Below are 24,989 nucleotides of genomic sequence, written 5' to 3'. Positions count from 1 at the left end.
TTTTTTTTTTTTTTTTTTTTTAAGCCCAATCTTCTTGACATAAGCTTGAGTTTAGAAGGGATCCGGATCCTCTCCATTTCCCTTTGAAATGGAGAGGCTCCAATTCACGGTGAGGATTTTTTTTTAAATGATCAATGCTCAAAAACGTGCCACGTCATTTAAAATGTTAAAACACACTTAACTTAGGTTCAACACTTAAACTAGAGGGTTGTTTAACTCAACCGGACAAATTGTACTGGAAAACAAAAAAAAACCCTTTTAGGAGGGAAAAGTGAAATAGAGGTTATCCGTGCAAGTTCTTCTGGAAAACAAAAAAGACATTTTAGGAGGGAAAAGTGAGACAAAGGTTGCACGTTCAAAGCTTCGCAGATTTTAACCCCCCCCCCCCCCCCCCAAAAAAAAAAAAAAGCTTCATAGAAGGTTCAAAGAACAAGTTCAGCTTCAGAGCATCTCTGTTTCTATCTTGCCAAAACAGATGTATATCTGTAAACTTGTTTATGCTTATCTTATTTGATGTTTGATCATTTTTCTGCATTTATATTATTGTCTTGGTGAGTTTATATTGTTGTTTTGGTGGCTGGATGCAAGTTAGAGTCTATTTGAAATTTATTTTAAATTTTTTGAGATAAAGATTGAATCTTTATAATGGCTAGATGATTCTTGGAGTCCATCTCATTTTTCTGCATTTATATTGTTGTCGTGGTGAGTTTATATTGTTATTTTGATGGCTAGAAGCAAGTTAGAGTCTTCCTTAAAATTTTCATATAATTAAATAAGATTGAACATTGAAATTTCTGTTTAGACCCCAATGTGAATTAATGAGAAAAATTATCAAATTATATTGGTGAAGTGATCCACTCAGACAATTAATTTTTCACTAAGCAATTAACAAATCAATAAGTAATATAAAAAGCATAATTAAGCATGACATAACATTTGGTGACGAAATGGAAAATCAAAGAAGAATATCTTTAATGGAGAAACCACTTCGGAAAGTAGATTAGGAAAGTATATTTTTACGACCTCACTCAAGCGAGAGACATGCAAAATCTCGGACCTTTAATGTTCCACTTAAGCAAGTTTACCATCTTGCTTGCGCACACCTCACATCGCACTTAATCGATCTCGACCTTCGCTCAAGCAAACCTCTTTAGTAAGCATTTCTTTGAGTAGCTCTAAATATAAACTAAAAAACTAACTAGATTTTCAAATAGATAAAATTATATCAATAAATTTGAATTTATTACCATAAAATGTTATGGAATGGATCAACACTAAAATCCTTACACACATTATCCTAATTCATAGTGTAATCAATAAGTTTAGTGGCACAATTTAAAAAATATATATATATATTTCCACAGCTGTTAATATAGTCTATTATAATCGGTTCATAAGAAAATAGTATCAATGATGAGTTTATGTGAAATTAAAAAATGATTACTTGTACGCTTAATGTAGATTATGGACATATATAGAGAGGTGATCAAAAGGATACTGTTGTGGTGTTGATCACAAGGTTTAGATATTTAAATTAATAAATTTCTCTCTTTTGAAAAAAAAAATTCTCATAATAAATAAGTTCTTTAATCATAATAAGAAGATTCCTTTATAATGATTCTTGATGGCATATTATGGATGCAAGATTTTAAAGAACATGTTTATTACTGTCATGTTTAAATTGACTGGCCTTTGAGTGAGCCAAGTTGAAATCATGCTTGGTCATCTTGACCCAATTCAAATTAGGTTGATTCTAATATAATGTATGCAAACCGAGTAGATGACATAAGAATTTATATGTTTAGTAACAAAGATATATAACATCTCTCTCATATGAGGTACATCCTCATTACTATGTTGATCATTCATTACATCATCATTTTTTTTTTACATCATCTCTGTTTTAAAAACAAATGATAGGTGAAAGTTATAATAAATTTATGTTCAATTTTTTGTAGGGATAATGATGGGAATACATGTTCCTTCTAATGTGCTCATGGAATTTACCTCATTTAAAGGGATGGAGTTTGAAGCGGATGAGATTGCATATGATTTTTATAATGAATATGGCAGAAAGGCTGGTTTTAGTATTAGAAAAGAGTATGTAAATAAATGTAAAAAGACTAGAGTGGTTACTTTAAGGAGATTTGTGTGCGCGAAGGAGGGAGTTCGAGGTAAAGATAAGAGAGATCAGAATGTAAAGAATCCACGAGCAGAAACAAGATGTGGTTGTGAAGCACGTTTGGTTATTGTACTTAATCGAGATAATAAAAAATATGTGGTGAGTGAATTTATTGCTGAGTATAACCACTATCTCCACCTCCCATCAACTGTGCACATGATGCCATCACAACGGAAAGTGGCTGCAACTCATGCTATTGAAATTGATTTGGCACATGAATCGGGATTAAGATTAAAAGCAATCTTATAAACTTCTTAGTAAGCAAGTTGGTGGATATGATAATCTTGGTTTTACCAAGCAAGATCATAAAAACTACTTACACACTAAGCGACAGAGAGACATGGAGCATGGGGCAACTGTTAGCTTGGGAAGATATTTCAGTCGTCAACTTAAGGAAAATTCTTCATATTATTTCGCTACTCAATTGGACTATGAAGAGTTGATTACTAATATCTTTTGGGCCGATGCAAGAATGATCATTGACTATAGCCACTTCGGTGATGTAATAACGTTTGATACAACGTATAGTACAAATAGAGATGCAAGGCCACTTGGAGTATTTTTGGGTCTCAATTACCATAGAGAAACTGTTGTATTTGGAGGTGCACTTTTATATGATGAAACGATTGAATTTTTTGTATGGTTATTTGAGACCTTCTTAGAAGCAATGTTTGAAAAGAAGCCAATCACTATTTTCACAGATCAAGATGCAGCAACGTTAGCTGCAATAAAAGTAGTCATGCCTAAGACATATCATGCATTGTATAGTTGGCATATGTGGCAGAATGCTGAGAAACACTTAGGTCATTTACTCAAAAATGAGCCTCAATTTAACGCTGATTTCTTAGCATGTATCTATGAGTATGATGGTGAAGATGAGTTTCTTACAGCTTGGAATGAAATGCTAGATAAGTACGATGTTCATGAAAATAAATGACTATTTGATCTATTTAAATTGAAGGAAAAATGGGCCCAAGCATATGTTAAGAGAACTTTCATTGCAGGAATGAAGACAACCCAGCTTAGTGAGAATTTCAATGCTGACTTGAAGGATTGTTTGCGTACTGATCTCAATATAGTAGAGTTTTTCACTCATTTTGAAACAGTTGTCAATCAAAAGCGGGATAAAGAGTTAGAAGCAGAATACAACTCTAGACAAAAATTTCCAAGATTGAAGCTCAAAAGCTCTCCTATGCTTAACCAAGTAGCAACAGTATACACGCCTAAGTTGTTTGATTTATTTCAGACAGAAGTTGAAGAGGTAATGGCACTTTCCATCCTAGAACGCAATGTGAGTCAAACACATAGTTATGTGGTTGGAGTTTTCAATCAAAATGGAAAATATGAGGTCATGTGGAATCCATTAGATGAGACTCTATCTTGTAGTTGCAGAAAGTTTGAGTCATTTGGTATTTTATGTAGGCATGGTTTGAAAGTTCTTGATGTATTGGATATCAAGTTGATTCCTAATAGATATATCATGAAGAGGTGGAGAAGAGATGCAAAAGATGGAAGCAGAAAAAATTGCACAACACATAACATTAATCCGGATACTCGACTAGAATATGTAAATCGGTATCGAGATTTATGTCCAAAATATATTCAATTAGTGAATGAGGCATGTGAAACTAAAGAAGACCATAATATTCTAAGCTTAGCAATTGTAGATTTGAAAAAAAAAAAAAAAAAAAAAAAAAAAAAAAAAAAAAAAAAAAAAAAAAACTTTGTGACCTTAGGAATTGCAAAGCTAATGTAGAAGAAAACATCATTAGGCCTTCCACCGATTTTGCAGACAAAGAAGATCAATTATGTGCTTCAATTACGATTGTACCAAAAGGGATAAAGAAAATGGAGATTTATCGTAATAAAAAGCGTAGGACGAAATCATGGATAGAAAAGATGCCGAAACCAAAGGAAGGCACATCAAAGAAGCAAACAAAGAAAAGAAAAGTGCAGGAGGTAATCTTCTAAATTATCCTTATTTTCACCATTCTATTTTATTTTTACACATTAATATAGTATACTATTATTGTTGCTAAACTAGTACAATTTTTACAGGAAATATATGCACATGACATCATGGCATAAAAGAAAACTGAGGATATCTCTTCTGGAAATATTACTAGTTTTACACAACTTTTAATGGTAAAAATATTTACAATTATACATTTTACTTTGATATTAATAATAGTTTAAATGCATGATTTGATAATTTTAATGCTAAGCTTGTGATATGTGTAATTGGTTTTTTTGTAGTCGGCTTGTACATTCTACAGATTGTAATTTCTGCATAATTATTGTTTGTGTTTCTGCATAATTATTGTTTGTAATTTCTGCATAATTACTGTTTCTGCATAATTACTGTTTGTGTTTCTGCATAATTACTGTTTGTGGTTTCTACATAATTGTTGTTTGCATTTCTGCATAATTACTGTTTGTGTTTTATGCACTGTTTGTGTTTTCTGCACCGTTTGTGTTTTCTGCCTAGTTGTTGTTTTCTGCACTATTTGTGTTTTCAGCACCGTTTGTGTTTTCTGCATAATTGTGTTTTTCTGCACTGTTTGTGTTTTCTGCACCATTTGTGTTTTCTGCCTAGTTGTTGTTTTCTGCACTGTTTGTGTTTTCTACACCGTTTGTGTTTTCTGCATAATTGTTTTTTTTTGCACTATTTGTGCTTTCTGCACCGTTTGTGTTTTCTGCATAATTGTTTTTTTTGCACTATTTTTGCTTTCTGCACCGTTTGTGTTTTCTGCCTAGTTGTTGTTTTCTGAACTGTTTGTGTTTTTTGCACCGTTTGTGTTTTCTGCACCGTTTGTGTTTTTTGCATAATTGTTTTTTTTGCACTGTTTGTGTTTTCTACCCCGTTTGTGTTTTCTGCATAGTTACCATCTTGCTTTATTGCAATCTAGTTGCCATAAGTGAATATAATGTATAGTGCAATCTATTTTGCAATAAAGCACTATTTAAATTTCTAAGGCAAGTACACAGCAAAGCAGTTTAAGGCCAAAATGCAAGTACACATGTGCAAAGTAGTTAATCACTTTCTTTTACATTGCTCACCTAATCTATGTACTTGGGTTGCACCCCTATGAGTTACTTGGCATTACAATCAAAATTCAATCCAATAGAGTAGACAATAAGAGAATTTCATATAAAAAAATGAACAAATTTTATTAAAATGTACACTTTGATCACATAACAAGAATTCTATTGAAATAAACACTTTAATTATAATAACATGAAACTTCTACAATTGGTGTGCTTATTGCTTGACTATACATTCCACCTCTTGCTTCTTGATTAGTGGTGGGTACTTATAGTGAGGCCACAAGAAAGCTGAAGTGCATGTCACAGGGGAGAACTTAAGTTTACCAGCCAACCCAAACGTGTATTTTCCTTTGGCTTTGGACTTGAATACTACTTTTGAAGACTCTAGGCCATTATGTGCAGGGCATGGTGCAACTGATGCACTGTGAAGCTGTGCATAGCACTCTTCATTCAGTTTTTCATCTTTTACAATCTTACGATGAACAGACACTTTGAACTTTCCTTCTTCATTGAGTTTCCCTACCCCTCTTGTCTTGAAGTGTCCATTTTCTGGCTTGCAATCAATTGTTACTCGAAGCCCTGCACCATGATACACAAAATTATTGTTACCTGTTTTTCAATATTGTTTGTATATGGCATCATTAATCATATGCAAGAAAAAAGAACAATGCACCTATCACTTTGTCCATATTGTCCCTAATTTTTACCCTAAACAGAATATGGGACCAAGATTAGCAAATAGTAGCATTTCAAGTCAAAGCATGCCAACATTGCACTTTTACAAGGCAAACTTGACATTGACATTTAAAAGAACAATGCACCCATCACGAGTAGAATAAAAAAGAAACAATGCATCAACCATGAGCAATGCATCAACCACAGGAAATAGAAAGGCAGTACAATTTTTGGTTGCCTAGTGCCTTCAAATAAAAAGAAATAAAAGAAAGAGAGAGGAGGAAATAGATGGGACAAAGAAAAATGGAATGACTAAACAAACTTGATAATTCTATCCTTGTCAATCTTTTGTCTTTGTTATTATGCTATGATGTGTTCAATTTTTGTTCATCATTGCTGTTTTATTTTATAGGCCTGATAAGATGCTTGATACTCCATTGTTTCTTCTAATAGTGTACTGCATTTCTTGGAGGGTAGATCTTTATTGCCAAAGGCACTTGCAAAAAGGGTCTCAGCTTTGTGCGGATCTTAATTTGATTTTTTACTTTATTATTATTTTTTTATATCTATTTGGCTGTCAAGTATCAGCATTAATATATCTCCCAATTTACAGTGTACATGGGATTTGGTTGACTTGACTTATGAAAATTCATCCAAATCTAGTGCTAGTACCTTAAAAGAAGGGTCTTGAGAATAGTAATCTGGATAGGTTTCAATTACAGGGGATTAGGCAAAGGACTAAAACTTACTGCCATTTTGAAATTCTGTTAGTCGCCTAAAACTTATTGCTGGTTGAAACCTCTAAAAGCTAAAACTTATTTTTTAAAGTGCAAGAATCATATGCATAGTGCATTAAATATTTCAATGTGAAGAGTATAGTTGTATTTAAGATTAGTCACTACATGGCTTTCTATAAATTCCAAATTGTAGAAGCCATCATATTTATCTACAATCATTGCAGAGGTCACCATAGCAGAAGCTTGCTATAAAAAGTAAGGTGGCCCAGAAGCACAAAGGAAGAATCTGCATTGGGAAACCACTCTTTTGGCTCCCAATATGTTTGAGGGTAGAGTTCCTTGGAAAAAAAAATTAAGAGCATATAAGCATTTGAAAGTAACTCTAGATGAGGTCTAAAACACAGCAAATGCAACTCACTTGCAAGATTCAAAACTGTCTCTTAAGCAACTCAATCGTAGCCCTTCCCTAGACAGTTAAGACAATGTTGTACCCTGTCATGAGAAACCATCAAAACAACACATAAGCATTGCATAATAGGGAAACTCAAAAAGTAAACTCTTCCTCAAAACACGGTTTATCAAATAAATTGAGCTTTCATGCTCAAATATCATGAAGAGTTTCAAAAGGCAGATTAGAACTTCTAATTGCTTCAAATTAGCATTCCAAAAAACAAACACAAAAATTCAATAAATTCAACTCATGCAAAATGTACTTCTTTCCATAACCCTTTGTTAGGATACTTCAAAAACTGTTAAAAATGCAACTAAAAACCAGTAAAAGAACTACCCAAATCTGTTCAATGCATTTTTCCTACAGTTCAACTTATAAAAGAGCAAAAAGGAAATTGTTTTCTCAATAACCAAACAAAGCACAAAAGAAAAATTGTAGACCAAGCACTTGAAATAGAGCTCCAACAAATAAATAAATAATAATAAATAGTTAGAGAGCAACCTGTTTCCTTTGCAAGTGGGGCAAAGGCAAGGATTGATAGCTATAGGGTCATACATAGGCGACCACTCTATGGTGGCATTTCCATTGCACAGTTTGCATTTGTAAAACCCTTTTCCTCTGCAAACCCCACAAGGCAATGCCACCTTTCTCTGCATAAAAAACCCACCAAGAAAATCAAACTCAAAAGCAAAAAGACTAGCAAAAGAGAAAAAGAGAGAAAAAAAAAAGTTTGGGAGCTAGAGATGGTTTGGCTTTTGAGTTTTACCCATTTCGCTTCGTTGGTGAAACGAATCGTTTTGATAGTGGCGATGGAAGTGAGGTTGAGAGTTATTAGTCCACCGGTGATGATAGCGGCTACGGTGGCCAGTGAGCAAATTGGCTTTGGTATCATTTTTGTGTGTACAAATTTTTTCAGAGGTAATTTTTCAAACAGTTGGAGCGCATGAAGGTGATTAGGCAGGAAACCCAATTGGTTGGTGAGAGAAAAGAATAGCACGATGGCTGGTGGCACCGGCGACGGTGAGGACCGTGGGATGGAGAGAGAAAATCCTTGGAGATGAGAGTTTGAACTTTGAAATTTCAAATGGGCTGGTGAGAGAGAGAGTTTGAACGGCTAGTGAGAGAAAAGGGGTCCGGCTATTAACCTTGGTTTAACTAGAGTTGAATTTGTTGAGTTAAGTGTGTTTTAACATTTTAAATGACATGGCACGTTTTTTAGCATTGATCATTTAAAAAAAAAATCCTCACTGTGAATTGGAGCCTCTCCATTTCAAAGGGAAACGGAGAGGATCTGGATCCGTTTAGAAGAGGTCAACCCTAAAATGAGAGCAACATTAAAAATGAGTGCTGTGTTACTCTTACTCCTCAACCGTTAAAATTAGAGCTTTTACACATTCAATCCAAGCTTAAAGTTAGACTCTTCTACAACATTGCAAGAATTATCTTGGATATACATGCTAATATGACAAGTTATTAATAATAAGTAAAAAAATAATTCCTATTAAAAAAATAATAATAATATTAGTGGTAATTCATATAAGAACCAATAAAAATTTACCAACTCTAACCATATGAAACTTATTACGCGCATAGCATTGCTTCCTATTAATATTATCTTAGTGTTGATTTGGTCCGTTAGTTTGACCAAAAAAAGCTGAATGATTAACGGAAAAAAACCTCAATCTTTACATCTGATTCCACCAAAAACGCTGAATGATTACCCAAAAAAAACTCAACCTTAAACCGAACCTACCTAAAAACATTTCCAATCACAAAATAGAAAGAAGAAGTCGGATCAATAGCTAGCAGATACTGCGCTGAGAATGGAGGAAGAAAGCCATGGTTCTAACTATGGTGAAACCGAAACAAGCCCAAGTGCAAGTACTTCCAGTGAAGACAGCATCCTTAATTCCTCCGATCATTCCACTCATGCTTCCAGACCTGCAGAGAGAATCACCATTTATGAAGAAAAAGCAGAAGAAGGTGAAGATAGTGACTGTTACGTTGTATGCTGTAAGCGCCTCAAACATGCACCACCAATCACACAAGATCGAATCAGCGCCTTGCCGAACTCGATCCTCCTCAACATCCTCTCTTCCTTGCCCACCAAAGACGCTATCAAAACTGGTGTTCTATCCAAAAGATGGTCCTACGTTTGGACCTCAGTTCCTTCTCTGAGTTTCACCGATGATTACGAAAACACAGACCATTTTGCCACTGCTGTAGACAACACCTTACTCCTACACAAGGCTCCCAAGCTCACAAAGTTTTATCTTCGATTCAATTACAAGCCAGACCTGAAGCCTCGACTCGATCTTTGGGTTCGTTTAGCCACAAATGCCATGGTGGAACAGCTCAGTTTACGTTTAACGTATGCCCATGTTTTCAATTTTGAGACCTACCTATTGCCTCAGCATCTCTACACCAATCAGTTTGTTTCTGAATTGGATTTTAGTTTCTGCAATATTAAGCCTATTGGGGTGGTACATTTGAGTTCACTCAAGCGCTTGTGTATTGGTTACACCGCGCTGTGTGGAGATGATATAAGGAAAGTGGTGATGGGTAGTCCTAGGCTTGAATACTTGGAATTGAATAATTGTTGTAGGCTTAATCGGTTGGATATAGCGTCGGAAAGTCTGAAAAAATTGGTGATAAATAACCATTTTATGCTTACTGCAGCTGGGAAAATTGATGATCCTGTGTTTGAATTGGAAATTGTGGCTCCAAAGATTGAGTCATTGGAAATTCTGGGAACTTTTTGTATGAAGAAGTGTCGGATAAAGGATGTGTCGTCGTTAGTTAAGGCTAAGCTTGATTTCAGCATGGCAGTGCTTAAGGTTGAAGAGGAAAGTGCTTGTAATGAGTATCAAGAAGCTGTGAGAGAACTTCTTGAGAGTCTGCATCATGTGAAGGAACTTTTTGTTGGCAAATGGTGTCTCATGGTTTGTTTTTTCTTGATAGCCTAATTTTTTTGGTTCTCTGTGTGGTTTGTTGTATGCAATACTTCATGCTTCTATTGATTGCTATGTTGATTCCCATTTGCGTAGACATGAATCTATCAATATTGTAGCTTTTTATTGTTGGGGACTGCATATGAAATAATGCATAGCATAAAGTGTTCTTTCGTTTGGCTAATCATTGCTTATAATAATGCACAGCATCTACTATTGATTGCTAATGTTAATTTCCATCTACAGAGACATTATAATGTATCAAGATTTAAGCTTTTTATTGTTGGTATTTGTGCATTAAACCGTTTACTTATAATTTTTTTTTTTAAATTTTTTATTGTTGGTACTCTCATTGTTTGGCTAATCCCTGCATATAGAACAATGCACAACATCTAGTGTTCTTTTTCACTTACGATAGCATACACACTTAAACTGAGGTTGATTTGTATATTTAGGGTATGTTTACTTTTAACTTAAAGCTCACCTTTAGTCTCACAAATAACAATTTTTTAAGGCTTCATAGGTACCAATAGTGCATTTACACAACTTTTTTTTTTAATACCCTCATTCAAACCTATTCTTAGTGAGAAGTATTGTACAATTTGATTTTACTTTGAAGAATTATTCATTTACCCAATTTATATATGTATATATCTTTTACGAGTAGTTTACACATGCAACTAATGGGTCTAAACTTACGACCTCACCCTCCATCTAACACTTAAATTGAGAGGAGATGTTAATTGAGCTAAAACTTATTGACCAAAAAAAGAAGAAGAAGAAGAAGGGATTTTAATCATTTTATAGTCAATCACATATTAAAGACTTAACATTATTGGAAAAATCATATTATAAGAAGTCCATATCCAACCAAGTTATATTATTACCAAAAGGAAAAATCATTTTGTGATTTATAAGAGTATTGGAAAAAGATGTTACTATATTGTGAGATGGGTGGTTTTTCCTCTTGAGCATTTTGATTTTAATCCTTGTTGTAGTTAAGGATTAATTTAAGAACATAATATTATTGGTCCAATTTCATGAACTATTGAGTTATAGACACTTGCTTTTAGTAGCATGATAAGGTGTGAGACACTTGTTTTTGTGCCAAATAATGATTTGTCATAATAATCTACAATTTTACCAAGGTCTTGATTTTCCAGAAGGTTGGATCTTGTTAACGAGTGCCCTAAGAATAGAAGATAAGGATTAATAATTGCTCAATTATGAGCAGTAATACATATTTTTTAAAGAATAAATACACTTGTTAAAAAAATTTTAGCTGCTTATATGCTCAAATTTATTATGATTATGTGTTTTTTTTTTTTTTATTATATATGCAAAAGTTAAATTTATTATTTTGAAAATGTATAAAAAATTTATTTAATGAAGCATTAAATGAACTTTATTAACCACTGTTTTTCATTGTCAACATATGGGATATATTCAAATTCATGTATATTAGTGTTTTGTAAAACATGTATTTCACCTAGGGCAAATGGGTGTGTTATTTGTTCTGAAATCCAGTTTACCTAATTGTGTTTTGCTTCTTGTTTTGATGGACCTAGGTTCTATCTCTAATGTCAGTGAAGCATGTGCCTTCTCCACTGTTAAAGTGTAAATATGTAACGGTGAAAACAAGCATGAAGAAATGGGACCTCCCTGGCATTGCAAGCCTGCTTCAAAGTTTGCCTTATGTGGAGAAATTGGTTATAGACATATCACACCATAACTTAGGGTTTAAGGTATGTTTTTCTTGGACCAATTTCTTGAAGGTCAGATGAAAAGGAACTTAATTGGATGAAGAATTACTCCTAATCATTATCTTTTTCTTTAGATCAATGTGTCTAACTATTGATAGTGTCGAAATGATTCCCTTCAGGAACTTAGCCCCCTTTAATTTCTTGATGTAAAGAGGTTTTTTTTTTTTTTTGAGAATGATTCTTGATGTAAAGAGTTAATTCTTGATTATGGACTTTCTTGAAGTGGACCTTTTGTGGACCATTTATTCAAAACCTTCTTCTCATTTACAACAATTATAGCAATGGTAGATTTTTGAAAATCGATTTTTCTGAATAAGAGAGGTCATTTATTGCCAAAGTTTGAAAAAAAGTCATTCAATGCAAAAGTTATCATCCATAATTCCTAGCCTAGGCATGCAATAAGAAGTCAATTTCACTTTAATTTTATTTATTTATTTTTTAGTGTCAAAAGGATATTGTGTGAGATTTTTGTTTTTGGGAGATGGGCTATTCTAAGTACTAACTGTCCATTGGGTTTTATTATTATTTTTAGTTTACGTTATTTAGTTTGGGCTTCATGGTAAAAGTCCATGATCCACAATAAATAGGTATTAGTGTTTCAGTCATCTGTACGCATGGGTGTAATGCTTTCTATAAGAAGAAGAATAAGTTTTTTGAATTTCAGAAGCTATGAAGCTTTGTTTGAAGTTTATGTGACACAACAATCTCCCCCCCCCCCCCCTCAAAAAAGAAAAAAAAAGAAAAAAAAGCCCCAACTACCCCCTAAAGAGGCAAAATAGTGAAAATACTGTTCATGAGTTAGTGTTTCCCCTTTGTTGTATCTTCAAATTTTTCTATTTCTTTTCCCTATTAGAAACACTATAATCATTACTATTTCTTAGAAATAAGTATTCCTAATTGAGGAATAGTTGTTTATCAAAAAAAAAAAAAAAATTGAGGAATAATCATTCCTCTCTAAAAGGACTATAATAATTGTTACTTAGATGTAATAATTTATAAAATTATTATATTTCCAAATATTAACACTTTCCACATACACATAATAATTATAAAATTTAAAATATATATAAAAAAACTTTTTTAACCTCTTCCCAAATTTAAATTATATTATATTATATTTAATAAATATAGATCTTGAGTTTTATTTCAACGTCACATTCAAACATATGAATAAGTTTAGTTGTTCCATTACAACATCTTTTTTTCCAATAATAAAGATTGTCATTTTTATCGTACTCTCCATTCAATGTACCAAACTCGTATCATAAATCCTAAAAACCCATGTTGTTCAAAGCTAACTCAAGAATTCCAAATCCGATTTTTCTTTGTTTCCTCATCGTAGGTCAACTCTATAACAACATGAGAAAATATCATAATCTAAAACTGAACTTCAAAATGAGCTAATGCACACTCATTCTGCAGATTCTAGAAAGACACTACCTCAGTTATTACAACTATGATGACATGAGCCATTGGAAATCAAAGGAGATTTATTTCAAGTTTTTGTTGTTGTGCCTCAAGACTGTCAAGATTTTTGGTTTCGGAGAAAACTTGGTCAACATAAAGGAAGTATTTGTTTTAGTGGTACAATTTCTACTTAAGAATGCAAATGTGATGGAGAAGATGATTATCACTAAACCTCGGGTTATGCAAAATCAGAGGTGTATGCTACATGCATTTCTACAAGTGGCTCAAAAGTTGCTAAGCTTCCCCAGATCGTCTCCTCATGCGGTGATTATGTTTACATATCAATAAAACCATTTTAAGTTATTCCATTCTCTTCAACTACCAAATTCTCATAAATACACAGTAGTTATGAGAGTAGAAGTTTAAAGCACTAAAATCTTGCTATGAATTTGCTTCAGCTTCCATTATCATGTACTTATATATGTTTTCTTAGTGTTATTAAGCTTGCCTTTAGATATATTCATGTCCAGTGGCTGTGATTATGCTGCTTATCAAATTTTTGATTCGATTCTAATCACTTTGAAATTTTGAATCTTTAATGACATATGTAGTCATTCCCAATATCCTATAGTTCTTTTGTTTTTGTTTTTGTTTTGTTTTTTTTTTTTTTTAAACCAACTGTTTATAAATTGATATGACAATGCATGAGAATAAACACAAACCCAAATCCCTGGAGTTTTTAGTGTTGGAAGCATTCCTAGTTATCCCACAGGGTGAAATTCCTACCTTCAGACTTCTGTTATGGATGCTAATTTCTGAGAGTATATAGAGATGTTCCAAAATTGGGGACACTGTGCAGTCATGAAATATTGATAGCCATTCCTTCTTTGTTGTGGGGTAAGCGTATATCTCTAATCTCTCTTAGTACTTATATACTTGCACTGCAAGTTTCAATTTGTATTTTTCAAAGTATGTTAACATGTTGGCAATCTGTTAGAAAATCAGGATGGATTGGAGGGCAGTGGACACCTGCAAGTAGAGCAGTCTACAATTTGAGCGACACTGTTGCCCGTTGCACTACTCAGGTATAAGAAGAGCTTGTCCTTTTCAAAATCTAGCTATCCATGTTATATAATTGATGGCATTGTAAAATTTCTAGATGCTGTTTCTAGTTTTGTTAATGTATTTGACATGGATGCAGGTGTATCCTAGGTGAACAGTACAAATAATATAAGAAGAGCTAGTCCTATTAAAAAGGCTTTACTCTGCTTGCATCGGAGAAGAACATGAATCATGAATGCCTTCTGCTAGGTGAACATTACAAATGATATATTAGTAGTACAACTCATCAATAATAAACCCAGCAATGGTATAATACTTGTCTAGCATGACAATAATTTGTAAGAAACTGCAAACTAGAAGATCCATAGAAGGGTGAGAAACATTGTAAGATCCAAAACTCAATTGGTATTTGATACCAAAGTTACTACTTAAACCAGATGGCAACCCTGTCTTATCCTGTTAATTAAACTCTTAATTTAAAGACAGCCTGCAGCCTCAGAAGATATTGAAAAATAAAGTTACAGCATTATGTTCACAAATGTTGCAGCAATTTTCTTCTTTAACCACTTTCTTCTACTTCTTCTTCTTCTTATTATGATTTTAGAAATATACACATTAGAGAGAAGGAATGAGGCTCTAACACAAGCGCATACCACAAATTTCACTCAAAACTCAAAAAATTTATGTTAACTTTTAAGGGAGGATGAGGCGCCATATGGTACATACACCATAACATTTCTGTTCTATAATCAATTACCTTTGGCGCTTGGTTACATTGTTATTTATTTAATTTACATCATAAGGGGCATAATAAAAATTACATTTTGTGTTTTGGCTATCTTGAGAATTATATTGAACAACTTGGGGTCCATACCATGAGACAATAAGACATATAAACATTAATCATTAGCAATATTGTTTCAAACTCTCAATAAACTAATCCCATACGTAATAATTGAATGTAAGTTCATTACAAGAACTCACTGATCTAGAAATGGCCATGATCCCCAAAGATACTTTTCAAGGTCAAACGCATGTGCAAGTGCATTTTCTAGGCTTCTAGCTAAAATTATAAATTTCGACCTTACATTATTTGGGAAAAGGGCAACTGACATAATTAAGATATCTAATTTCTTAGGATAAGTACAGAATTAGCCTTATAGAAGCCTGATTATTATTACAATAGGACTGGCTTAGGGTCATAAACAGTTCTTAAGAGGATCATCATTAGGACTAACTAAAAGTTAAGTTCACACTTTAGTTGTAACAAGAGTATTATATCAATCAAAGTTGTCAATTCTCTTTTAGTTACCATTTCAGTTTGTCAATTATAACAAGAGTGTTTTGTTTACATAATGACCAAAACGGTCATACCAATCAAAATTTAGTAGAATGGATTGAAATAGGCGGGTAGTGATCCGAATAGACTGAAATTTAGATTTAAGTAAATAGCAGACAATTCATTTTAATTAACCAAATAGTATGAAAATTTTCAATCATAGTAATTGACAACATTAGAGCAATTACATCAGTTCTTCTGAAAGATTTCGTCTATTTTACCTAAAAAAACCTACATTTTTTATTTTACACCATCATTTTTACAAAACATTTACATCATTTTTACAAAACATTTACATCATTTTATCTATTATACACTATATTTTATATAAATAATATTTTTATGAGTTGGAGAGAGAGAGAGAGTAAGTGGAAGAGAGAATTTGAGTGAGAGAAATAATACTAAAATAATATATAGAAGAGCTACAGTAACTGTGCATATATGCACAGTTATTGTAGCACTTGTGCATTTATGCACAATTTTATACCCATTGATGTGAGTGTTTTTTTGGGTCAAAATATGTAAAATAAGCTACTTTTTATATTTTGCAAGAGCTGGTTGGTCAGCGGGAATAAAGTCTAAAACATATCAAACAATTGGATGAATAAACACATACGCAAATAATCTTCAAACTCAAAACTTGAACAGGACCATGGCATTTCATGTTCTACCATCACAGCAAATCAAGTCCTAAAATAAATTTATGCAGTAAACAGTAAAAGCAGAGGAATATCGCATTTAATCTCAGCCAACACTTGTAGGGACAGCTCCATAAGTGCACGTGAAAAGGTCAATCCTGTAACTTACCAAATTCAGTTCCAATCTCTTACACTATCTATCACTCTGATCCCAGTACACACTGAAATTCCAAGCCACTCAAGAACATCCAACATCAATTTAGACCCACTTTTGCCCCCAACCGACTTGGAAATCACGGTACATGATTGGACTGGACCATCTACCGCACTATATTTCATGCACTTAAAGACTGAAACCAAACCACATTGACAGCTCACAAGCGAGCCAGTTCATTTTGTTGTTTCACTTGCATACAAAACTGAGCTCTGCTCACTCACTGATCAAAGCACCACAAAACGAAGTTAGAAAAAAGCATTATATTTTTAGACAGATTTAGAGAGAGAAAAACAGACCCATCAGCACCAGTTCCAGTTTCTTCACAGTGGTGCTTTTGAAGAGAGTATCCTTTGGCTTTTGTAGATCTAGTTTTCCACTGAACTCATTGTGGTACACATTCTTCAAGTAGTTACTGAGTGAAGGAAATAGAAAGAGAACAAGGAACAATGAGAGACTGCAGGGTTCTTTGTTTTTTCATTGCTTTGGTTCTTGTTTTTGTTCATGGCGTTAATGGTGAAGACCCGTATAGGTTCTTCACGTGGAAAGTCACTTACGGTGATATTTACCCTCTTGGTGTTAAGCAACAGGTACCCCCCCCCCCCCCAATTGTGTTCATTTCTCTGTTTCTTTTGCTTCTGCAACTCTGTTTCTTTGCTTAACTCTTGTTTGGAAAATGCTTTTCTTGCTAGTTTCTTTGTGATGTATCTTTGAGTTGCTTGAGTAAATGTGAGCAATTTTACAGGGGATTTTGATAAATGGGCAATTCCCAGGGCCTCAAATCGATGCTGTTACAAATGAAAACTTGGTTATCAATGTGTTCAACTACCTAAGGGAGCCATTCCTCATTTCTTGGTAAAATGCCTTAATTTTTCTGATAGACTTGCTTTATGTTCTTTAGGTTTGGAAAAATGCAAGAAAGTGAAAGAGAAAAACAAAAAATGTCGTTCATTTTGGTACTACATCTGGTACTTTCAGCAACAATCAGTTAAACTGAGAAATGAGCTGAGTTTATCACCGTTCACTGGTCAAAACAATCTATAACTCCAATGCTATTTTCTGTTCTTTCTCATTCCCTCTATTTTAGCAGCATTTGAAACAGATAGACACACTTAATTAAGATCTATGGATCTATGGCTTCTAATTTTTTTTACATTAGTACTAATGTTGAATTGTGTTTTTGTTACTGTTTTTTTTTAGTTCTTAAATACTGAAATATCAAGGAGTCATTAAGATAGGTGAATTTGGTGAACTTTTGGGGTTGCTTTTGAATAATAAAAGGAAGTGTTTTGTTCAAGAATCTTAAAAAAGCATCTTTGCTTTTATAGTCACTTCTGTCGGGCTGGGTCCCGTTAATTCACATCTTGCAGACATTCACTTTTAGAATCTGACTTGGTTTATAGTGGATTTTATGGTTGGATCTTATTTTTCTTACTAATACACCTCTTTAGCCTCATTATTGAAGTCCAAGATAATCAAAAATTCTGTTTGAATAGCTGATAGCATGTTGTTAATTTCAATCCCACATGCTAGATCTGTGCATGCCTTTATCTACTTTATTAATAAATGAATAATTATATATATATATATATATATGTGTGTGTGTGTGTGTGTGTGTGTGTGTGTATAGATGTTTATGTGGTAAAAATGTTCAAATCAGAGTCAATTTATAAACCTTTTATGATTAAGTCAAATTCAGGTCTTGAATCTTAGCCTGTTTACCTAATGGGTTATTCTGGAGCATATGGGTCCATTATGATATGGATAGTTTACCATCAATTGCCTTCATTATTCCTTGTAGCCAGCTAGCCCAGATCTGTTGTTTCTTATAAAAGGTGCACCTTTATCGAGGTTGTATTTGGCATTAAGCTACCATACCTCTAAATCAAGAAAAAAAAAATCCCTAGAGATCAGAATCTTCACATGCAATATTTTTGGATGACTTTTTTTAGGGAATGCGTATTTTTTGATAACTTAAAACGTATTTAGTAGTTGGTCATATTTTTTTGTTTGTGTGTGTTTTATTTTTTATTTATTTATTTATTTATTTTTTGGGTTCCTTCTGTGAACCTTCATTGTCTTACAAGGTGCAGAGATGTGGTAGTTTCCATGTTAAAAATGGTAAAGGGAATTTTAAGCCTGGAAAGAAACCAGGACACCCTTATCTTATGACTGATTGGCTTAGATCTATATTTTATTGAGTAGATAATTCTCCTCATTTAAGGTGGATTACTTCATTTTAGTAAAACTAATTAGTATTTCAGCAAATAGGGCATATGAGTACTTCTTTTCAGCAGTTGTGGTGTGCACCTTTGGGATAGTTGATATCCTCCAACACTGCATTTAGTATTTAATTCCACAGCTACCAGACAGTGTACAATTTCCCCTTCTATAAGGTCTTGGAACAAAATTCTGAACAAGTTATATTTAATTCGATTACTTTGTCATGTGTTTTGTCCACAGGAATGGCATACAGCAGAGGCGGAACTCATGGCAGGATGGAATGTATGGCACTAATTGTCCAATCCGACAAGGAAAAAACTTCACTTATTTTATCCAAGTGAAGGACCAGATTGGTAGCTATTTCTACTTCCCATCATTTGGATTCCAGAAAGCTGCTGGAGGGTTTGGTGGCATCAGAATCTGGAGCCGCCCAAAGATTCCGGTTCCATTCCCTTCTCCTGCTGGTGACTTCACCATATTGGCTGGGGACTGGTACAAGACAAATCAATATGTAAGCATCTCTACATTGACATCCGTATGCAGGGGAACCAGAACCTTGAAGTTATTTCACTTTCTTGGCTTATATAGAACCTGCTTCTTAGTACTTAATCTAGTCTCACTTTGGTTTTATAGATACTAAGACGACTCTTGGACAGTGGTCGCAATCTCCCCTTCCCTGATGGACTTCTCATCAATGGTCGTGGGTGGAATGGTTACACATTTACTGTTGATCAAGGTGTATATTAATGAACCTTTATGCTCTCTCACTGTAATTCTCTTAACCGTTGAACTTTTCATAACTAATGTGCTTGTGTTTATTGGAATTCACCATAAATATTAACTTCTGATTAGAAAAGTGATTAATTAGTCTCATAATCTTAGAAACTGCATGTACTGGGATCTCATTGTTTCAACAATTTGTTTGCAGGAAAGACTTATAGGCTCAGGATATCGAATGTGGGGCTTACAACATCAATTAACTTCAGAATTCAGGGCCACAAAATGAAGTTGATAGAGGTAGAAGGCTCTCACACGCTCCAGAACACCTACACTTCCCTTGATATCCATCTTGGACAGACTTATTCTGTCTTGGTCACAGCTGATCAGCCTGCCCAGGATTACTACATTGCAGTTTCTACACGCTTTACGGCTCGGGTACTGACAACAACAGCCATTCTTCACTACAGCAATTCACACAATGGAGTTTCTGGTCCCATCCCTGTTGGTCCTACCACTCAAATTGCTTCATCACTCAGCCAGGCCAGATCTATACGGTAGTTATTTTTCTACATAATTTCTTTAAGAAGCTTATCTCTCTGCTTGGCTTTTTCAATGTGCTTGTTAAGCTCACTTTCATGCCATATGGTATTATGATTCTTTCCATTTTAATACTAGTTGCCGCAGAAAATTTCCTCCCGTGCCTATTAAGACATAGATTTGATGTATACATATGTTCATCAAAGCAATTAATTATTTGTGGAATCAACTTTCTTATAATCATCCATACGGTAGTTATTTTCCCACATAATTTCTTTAAGAAGCTTATCTCTCTGCTTGGCTTTTTCAACGTGCTTGTTAAGCCCACTTTCATGCCATATGGTATTATGATTCTTTCCATTTTAGTACTTGTTGCCGCAGAAAATTTCCTCCCGTACCTATTAAGACATAGATTTGATGTATACATATGTTCATTAAAGCAATTAATTATTTGTGGAATCAACTTTCTTATAATCATCCTCAATTCTTATTAAGCAGAACAATTTTATTCATTTTTATGTATCATGCTTTTCAATCAGGTGGAATCTGACAGCGAGTGGGCCAAGACCTAATCCCCAAGGTTCTTACCACTATGGAATGATCAAAACTAGCCGCACAATCATGCTTGCAAACTCTGCTCCTTATATTAATGGAAAGCAGAGATATGCAGTCAATAGTGTCTCATATATTCCAGCAGACACTCCCCTAAAACTTGCTGACTACTTCAACGTCCAAGGAGTTTTTAGTGTTGGAAGCATTCCTAGTAATCCCACTGGGGGAAATGGTGGCTACCTTCAGACTTCTGTCATGGGTGCTAATTTCCGAGATTATATAGAGATTGTGTTCCAAAATTGGGAGGACACCGTGCAGTCATGGCACATTGATGGCCATTCCTTCTTTGTTATGGGGTAAGCATATATCTGTAATCTCTCTTGGTACTTATATACTTGAATTGCAAGTTTCAATTTGTATTTCTCAATGTATGTTAACAAGTTGGCAATCTTTGGATAATCAGCATGGATGGAGGGCAGTGGACACCTGCAAGTAGAGCAGTCTACAATTTGAGAGACACTGTTGCCCGTTGCACTACTCAGGTATATACAAAGCTTGTCCTTTTGAAAATCTAGCAATCTACTATATCTAAAAGCTGAGACGTAGAATTTAATGTTGTTATACTCCTGTTGAGCCACCTCATCAGTCATATCATACTTTTTTTTTTTAATTTCCCTTATGCTTTTTCTATTTTATTTTATATAAAATAATTAAATATAGTTAATGGATAAATGCAAATATTTGACCATTTAGCTACCCAAATTGATTTCAACTTTTCATTTTCTTCTTTCTAATTTCAATTAATTGTTAAAATTAAATGATTCATTGTCATTTAGTGGATATATGCACATGTTTACTATTCATTACAAACGTTACTATACATTAGATGCAAATATTTAACTATATTCAGCTATCCAAATTGATTTCAACTTTTCGTTTTCTTCTTTCTAATTTCAAGTAATTAAATATTTAAACTTTTCATCTTCCTATTCAAAAAAAACTCTTCTTCTCTTCTTCCAACCTTTCCTCTCTTTCTTTGCCTCTTTATCTTCCTACTACTCTTTACTTTATTGTTAAACTTTCTTTATCATTTCCTCTTTCTTATATTTTAACTCTTCTTCTCCCCCATCTTATTTTGTATAAATTTGATATCATTTATTTGATTCAATCTATATTTTTTTCCACACAAAAACTGTAAGTACTCTCTCTCTCTCTCGATTTTTTTTCTTTATAACTCTAATTTAGGTTGATGGTTTTTTTATTTAATTTTTTGGTGTTGTATTTTTTAAATTTCCTATCACAAATCACTCTTATAGCATTGGTTGGATTTTGGTTTGGGTTAATATATAGTTTTTTTTTTTTTTTTAAATAGAAATTTGAGTTTATATCAAAACAAAATATACATGGTTACAAATTTGAATGTGCCTACCAATGGATTTCTACTGAACAAAGATGTATTCACAATGTTTTTAGTTTCATATACTTCTTTGGTAATGTGAATTTGAGAAAGAGAAAAGGGTAGGCAAAGGATGTATGATCTTTCATAATTCCCTGTCTTGAAGAAAGTGAAGGGCCTATTAGTCTCCCTTCTACTGGAATTTTGTACAAAAAGCCTTTTGTTATAAGTTCCTTAACTTTTTGTTATTTTGTAATCGCTCTATAGTCTATACGGTGAAAAAAAGTGAATAAAGTTTTATTTATTAATTTGTAGAGTATCAAAAAAGTAAAAAAAAAAAAAAGTTATTCATGATAGTAATTTTGTATTGTTGCATCCCATGTGTTTTGGTAAAATTCCTTGTAGAAATCTTATATGTTTTTCTCAAATCTATTTGTTATTTTTATTTTGGTCATTTTATTACAAATAATTAGCATCTCCACCATTAAATTTTTAGTTAATTTGAACTTTCTTGGTAAGCTTTTACTTTGCTTACTTGATCATCTTTACTAATAATGCCAAAAAGAGAATAAGATAAAATAAAATTTACTTTATAGCATCATTGTGCTTTTAATTTTTTAATGTATAGATACTTAAGGAACTTTTTCTTTTTGCATTTTATTTTATTTTATATTTCCACTTTATAATATATGATTTATTGATAATGATCTATTGCATAGTTATCTTTATTAATGGAATGAATTTATGCAATAGAGTGAGAAATATATGATTTATGCAATGAATTTATGCAATATATGGTTTATTGATAATATATGCAATGAATTTATTGATTTATTGATAATGATCTATTGATAATGTAGATTTATGCAATGAATTTATTGATTTATTGATAATGATCTATTGATAATATATGCAATGAATTCATTGCAATATCTAGAGCCATGTAGATTTATGCAATATATGATTTATTGATAATGATCTATTGCATAGTGTGAGAACTGTTTCTAGTTTTGTTAATGGAATTTTGACATGAATGCAGGTGTATCCTAGATCATGGACTGCAATCTACATGGCTCTGGACAATGTGGGAATGTGGAACATAAGGTCTGAGAATTGGGCAAGGCAGTACTTGGGCCAGCAGTTCTATCTCCGGGTATACTCCCCTGCAAACTCTTGGAGAGACGAATATCCAATCCCAAAGAATGCAATTCTTTGTGGTCGGGCAAGAGGCCGCCATACAAGACCTTTTAAGAAGTAGCTAGACATTATATTTGTCACGAGAGGGTGACATGCATGCACGATTCTTGGTGTGAGGACTAGGTGGTCCTTGCGGGAAATTAATGCAAGAGCTCAACTTGAGCTTTGAGTTGTTATTAACTACTTATTTCTATCGTTCTTTTGTCCTGGATGGGTTATCAGTCCCAATGGCTCTTAGATGTAGACTCCAATGTCCTTCTGAACAGCATCATTGTTTATAACCTCATTAGCTTTGGAAATCTCTAGTTTCTGATGAGGATACACATTTGAGTGTGAGTATTACATTAGATAGAAGTCATAAGACTCACCACAGATAATGAATTGTGAACATTGTTGAAAATGAATAATAAATTTTAGTATATTACACTGTTAGGCTCAGAACCAAAAATCTAAACATTTTGGGTCAGGCAGGGCAACTCCATACAGTTTGAAGCCTAAGACGAAAGCTTTAAATGGACTCTTTTTTTTTAATCTTTTAATATTTTGGTACCACTAAAATATTAATGTTCTACATTATAAACATGTTTATTTAAAATTAGTATTTTTGCTTTTTTAAAAATGACTAATGGATATGGGAAGTTCACGATTAGACTCTTAAGCATGGGTTACTAACATTTTTATATATGCAGTAGCAATTTCGGTTCTAGTTAGTCAATTGATCGGTTTCTTGGAAAATATATAGTAATAAACCATAAATAAATCATCAACGCATAGAGATAAGATGTGTTTACGAAGAGAAACCTGAAAGGGAAAAACTCTCTGAGGCTTAACTCTTAAACAAAATCTACTATGAAGATGGTTGTAGTACAAAATAACTTACAAAAACCTCAACTTATGCAATGTTATTGTACCCGAGCATCGAGCTCCTTTTAGCAACAGACTGAACCATTCGTTTCTCTTCATGGTCCTTAAAACTCAAATCAAGGCACCGATTGCCAATACGATCTCCCAAACACTGCACTTGAAGATTTGTTTCAATGGTATTTATGGTATCCAACAATTCAATTTTGGATGTTAATCTCCTCTCAAAGGATATTCAATGGTAGAGGATAGGAAGAAGTAGGGTTTAAGGTTTAAGTGGCTACAAAAAGCCCATAGAAAAAGTATAGTTCAATGGCTTTCTGCTGCAGCAACTTCGCTTGATCAAAAATCATGTGAACCTTTCTATTTGAAACATGCTCGATCAAATTGAATCTCGCTTGATCGAAATTCTCCAATATTGCACATTGAACAAAAACTTCTGAAATCTCTCATTTATATGAGAAGATATCTCATGAGACCTTTCTCTCACAACATGCGAGACTCATATATGCGGGACTTACGTTTAATGTGAGAGAGATGTCTCATGAGACAGTCTCATAAGATAGTTTTCTCATTTATACACCAAGCATAATACTAACTAAAATAAATTGAATATAGGAAAAATTTTGCAAATATAATTGTAATTTTTGACATGGAATTTGCCAATACAAAAATAACACTAATAATTAATTCATTTAATGGTGATTGGCTGAGATTTTTATTAATCTATAATTTTTTGGGTCTTCTGAGGGAAAATGCACAATATATTTTTTCAACAAAAAATAAAATTCAATTATTAGCCTCACATTTTGGGGCTCTTCTCTAGTAAGGGTCCTAGGCCATGGCCTAAGTGGCCTAAACCTAGGACTAGCCTGAGTGAAGGTAATCATCCCACATATCTATATAGATGAATAGATATAGAAAAGTAGGAACTTTAACTTTAGTGGTCTAAACTCTAAAGTTTTACCAAGTTTTGCATAGATGGAGAATTTTCTTCATTAGCCTTCTTCTTCATCTAAATCAAAATTTAGCACAT

General features: G+C 33.4%; 4 protein-coding genes across 4 annotated transcripts; all 4 read left to right on the top strand.

Moving 5' to 3' along the window:
• Positions 1-1,966: 1,966 nt before the first annotated feature.
• Positions 1,967-2,431, top strand: LOC126728712 (protein FAR1-RELATED SEQUENCE 5-like). The gene has a single exon (XM_050434497.1). The coding sequence runs from the start codon at positions 1,967-1,969 to the stop codon at positions 2,429-2,431; it is 465 nt and encodes a 154-aa protein (XP_050290454.1).
• Positions 2,432-2,522: 91 nt separating this feature from the next.
• LOC126728709 (protein FAR-RED IMPAIRED RESPONSE 1-like) lies at positions 2,523-4,270 on the top strand. Its single transcript, XM_050434495.1, has 3 exons — positions 2,523-3,101; positions 3,144-3,749; positions 4,241-4,270. Exons 1-3 carry the CDS (start codon positions 2,523-2,525, stop codon positions 4,268-4,270), a joined length of 1,215 nt encoding a protein of 404 aa, XP_050290452.1.
• A 4,646-nt stretch (positions 4,271-8,916) lies between these two features.
• LOC126728708 (putative F-box protein At1g49610) lies at positions 8,917-14,430 on the top strand. Its single transcript, XM_050434494.1, has 5 exons — positions 8,917-10,035; positions 11,613-11,789; positions 13,230-13,468; positions 14,212-14,299; positions 14,416-14,430. The coding sequence occupies exons 1-5, from the start codon at positions 8,917-8,919 to the stop codon at positions 14,428-14,430; spliced, it is 1,638 nt and encodes a 545-aa protein (XP_050290451.1).
• A 2,196-nt stretch (positions 14,431-16,626) lies between these two features.
• On the top strand, positions 16,627-23,391 carry LOC126727077 (L-ascorbate oxidase homolog). The gene is made up of 8 exons (XM_050432545.1): positions 16,627-17,057; positions 17,213-17,322; positions 18,931-19,201; positions 19,324-19,426; positions 19,619-19,964; positions 20,487-20,855; positions 20,963-21,041; positions 22,935-23,391. The coding sequence occupies exons 1-8, from the start codon at positions 16,917-16,919 to the stop codon at positions 23,151-23,153; spliced, it is 1,638 nt and encodes a 545-aa protein (XP_050288502.1). The 5' UTR covers positions 16,627-16,916; the 3' UTR covers positions 23,154-23,391.
• The last annotated feature ends 1,598 nt before the right edge of the window (positions 23,392-24,989 follow it).

Source organism: Quercus robur, chromosome 5 (assembly GCF_932294415.1).
Source record: "Quercus robur chromosome 5, dhQueRobu3.1, whole genome shotgun sequence".
NCBI classification, from domain to species: Eukaryota; Viridiplantae; Streptophyta; class Magnoliopsida; order Fagales; family Fagaceae; genus Quercus; species Quercus robur.
Note: the sequence above shows the minus strand (reverse complement) of the source record. Positions and strands in the feature narration are given on the sequence as shown.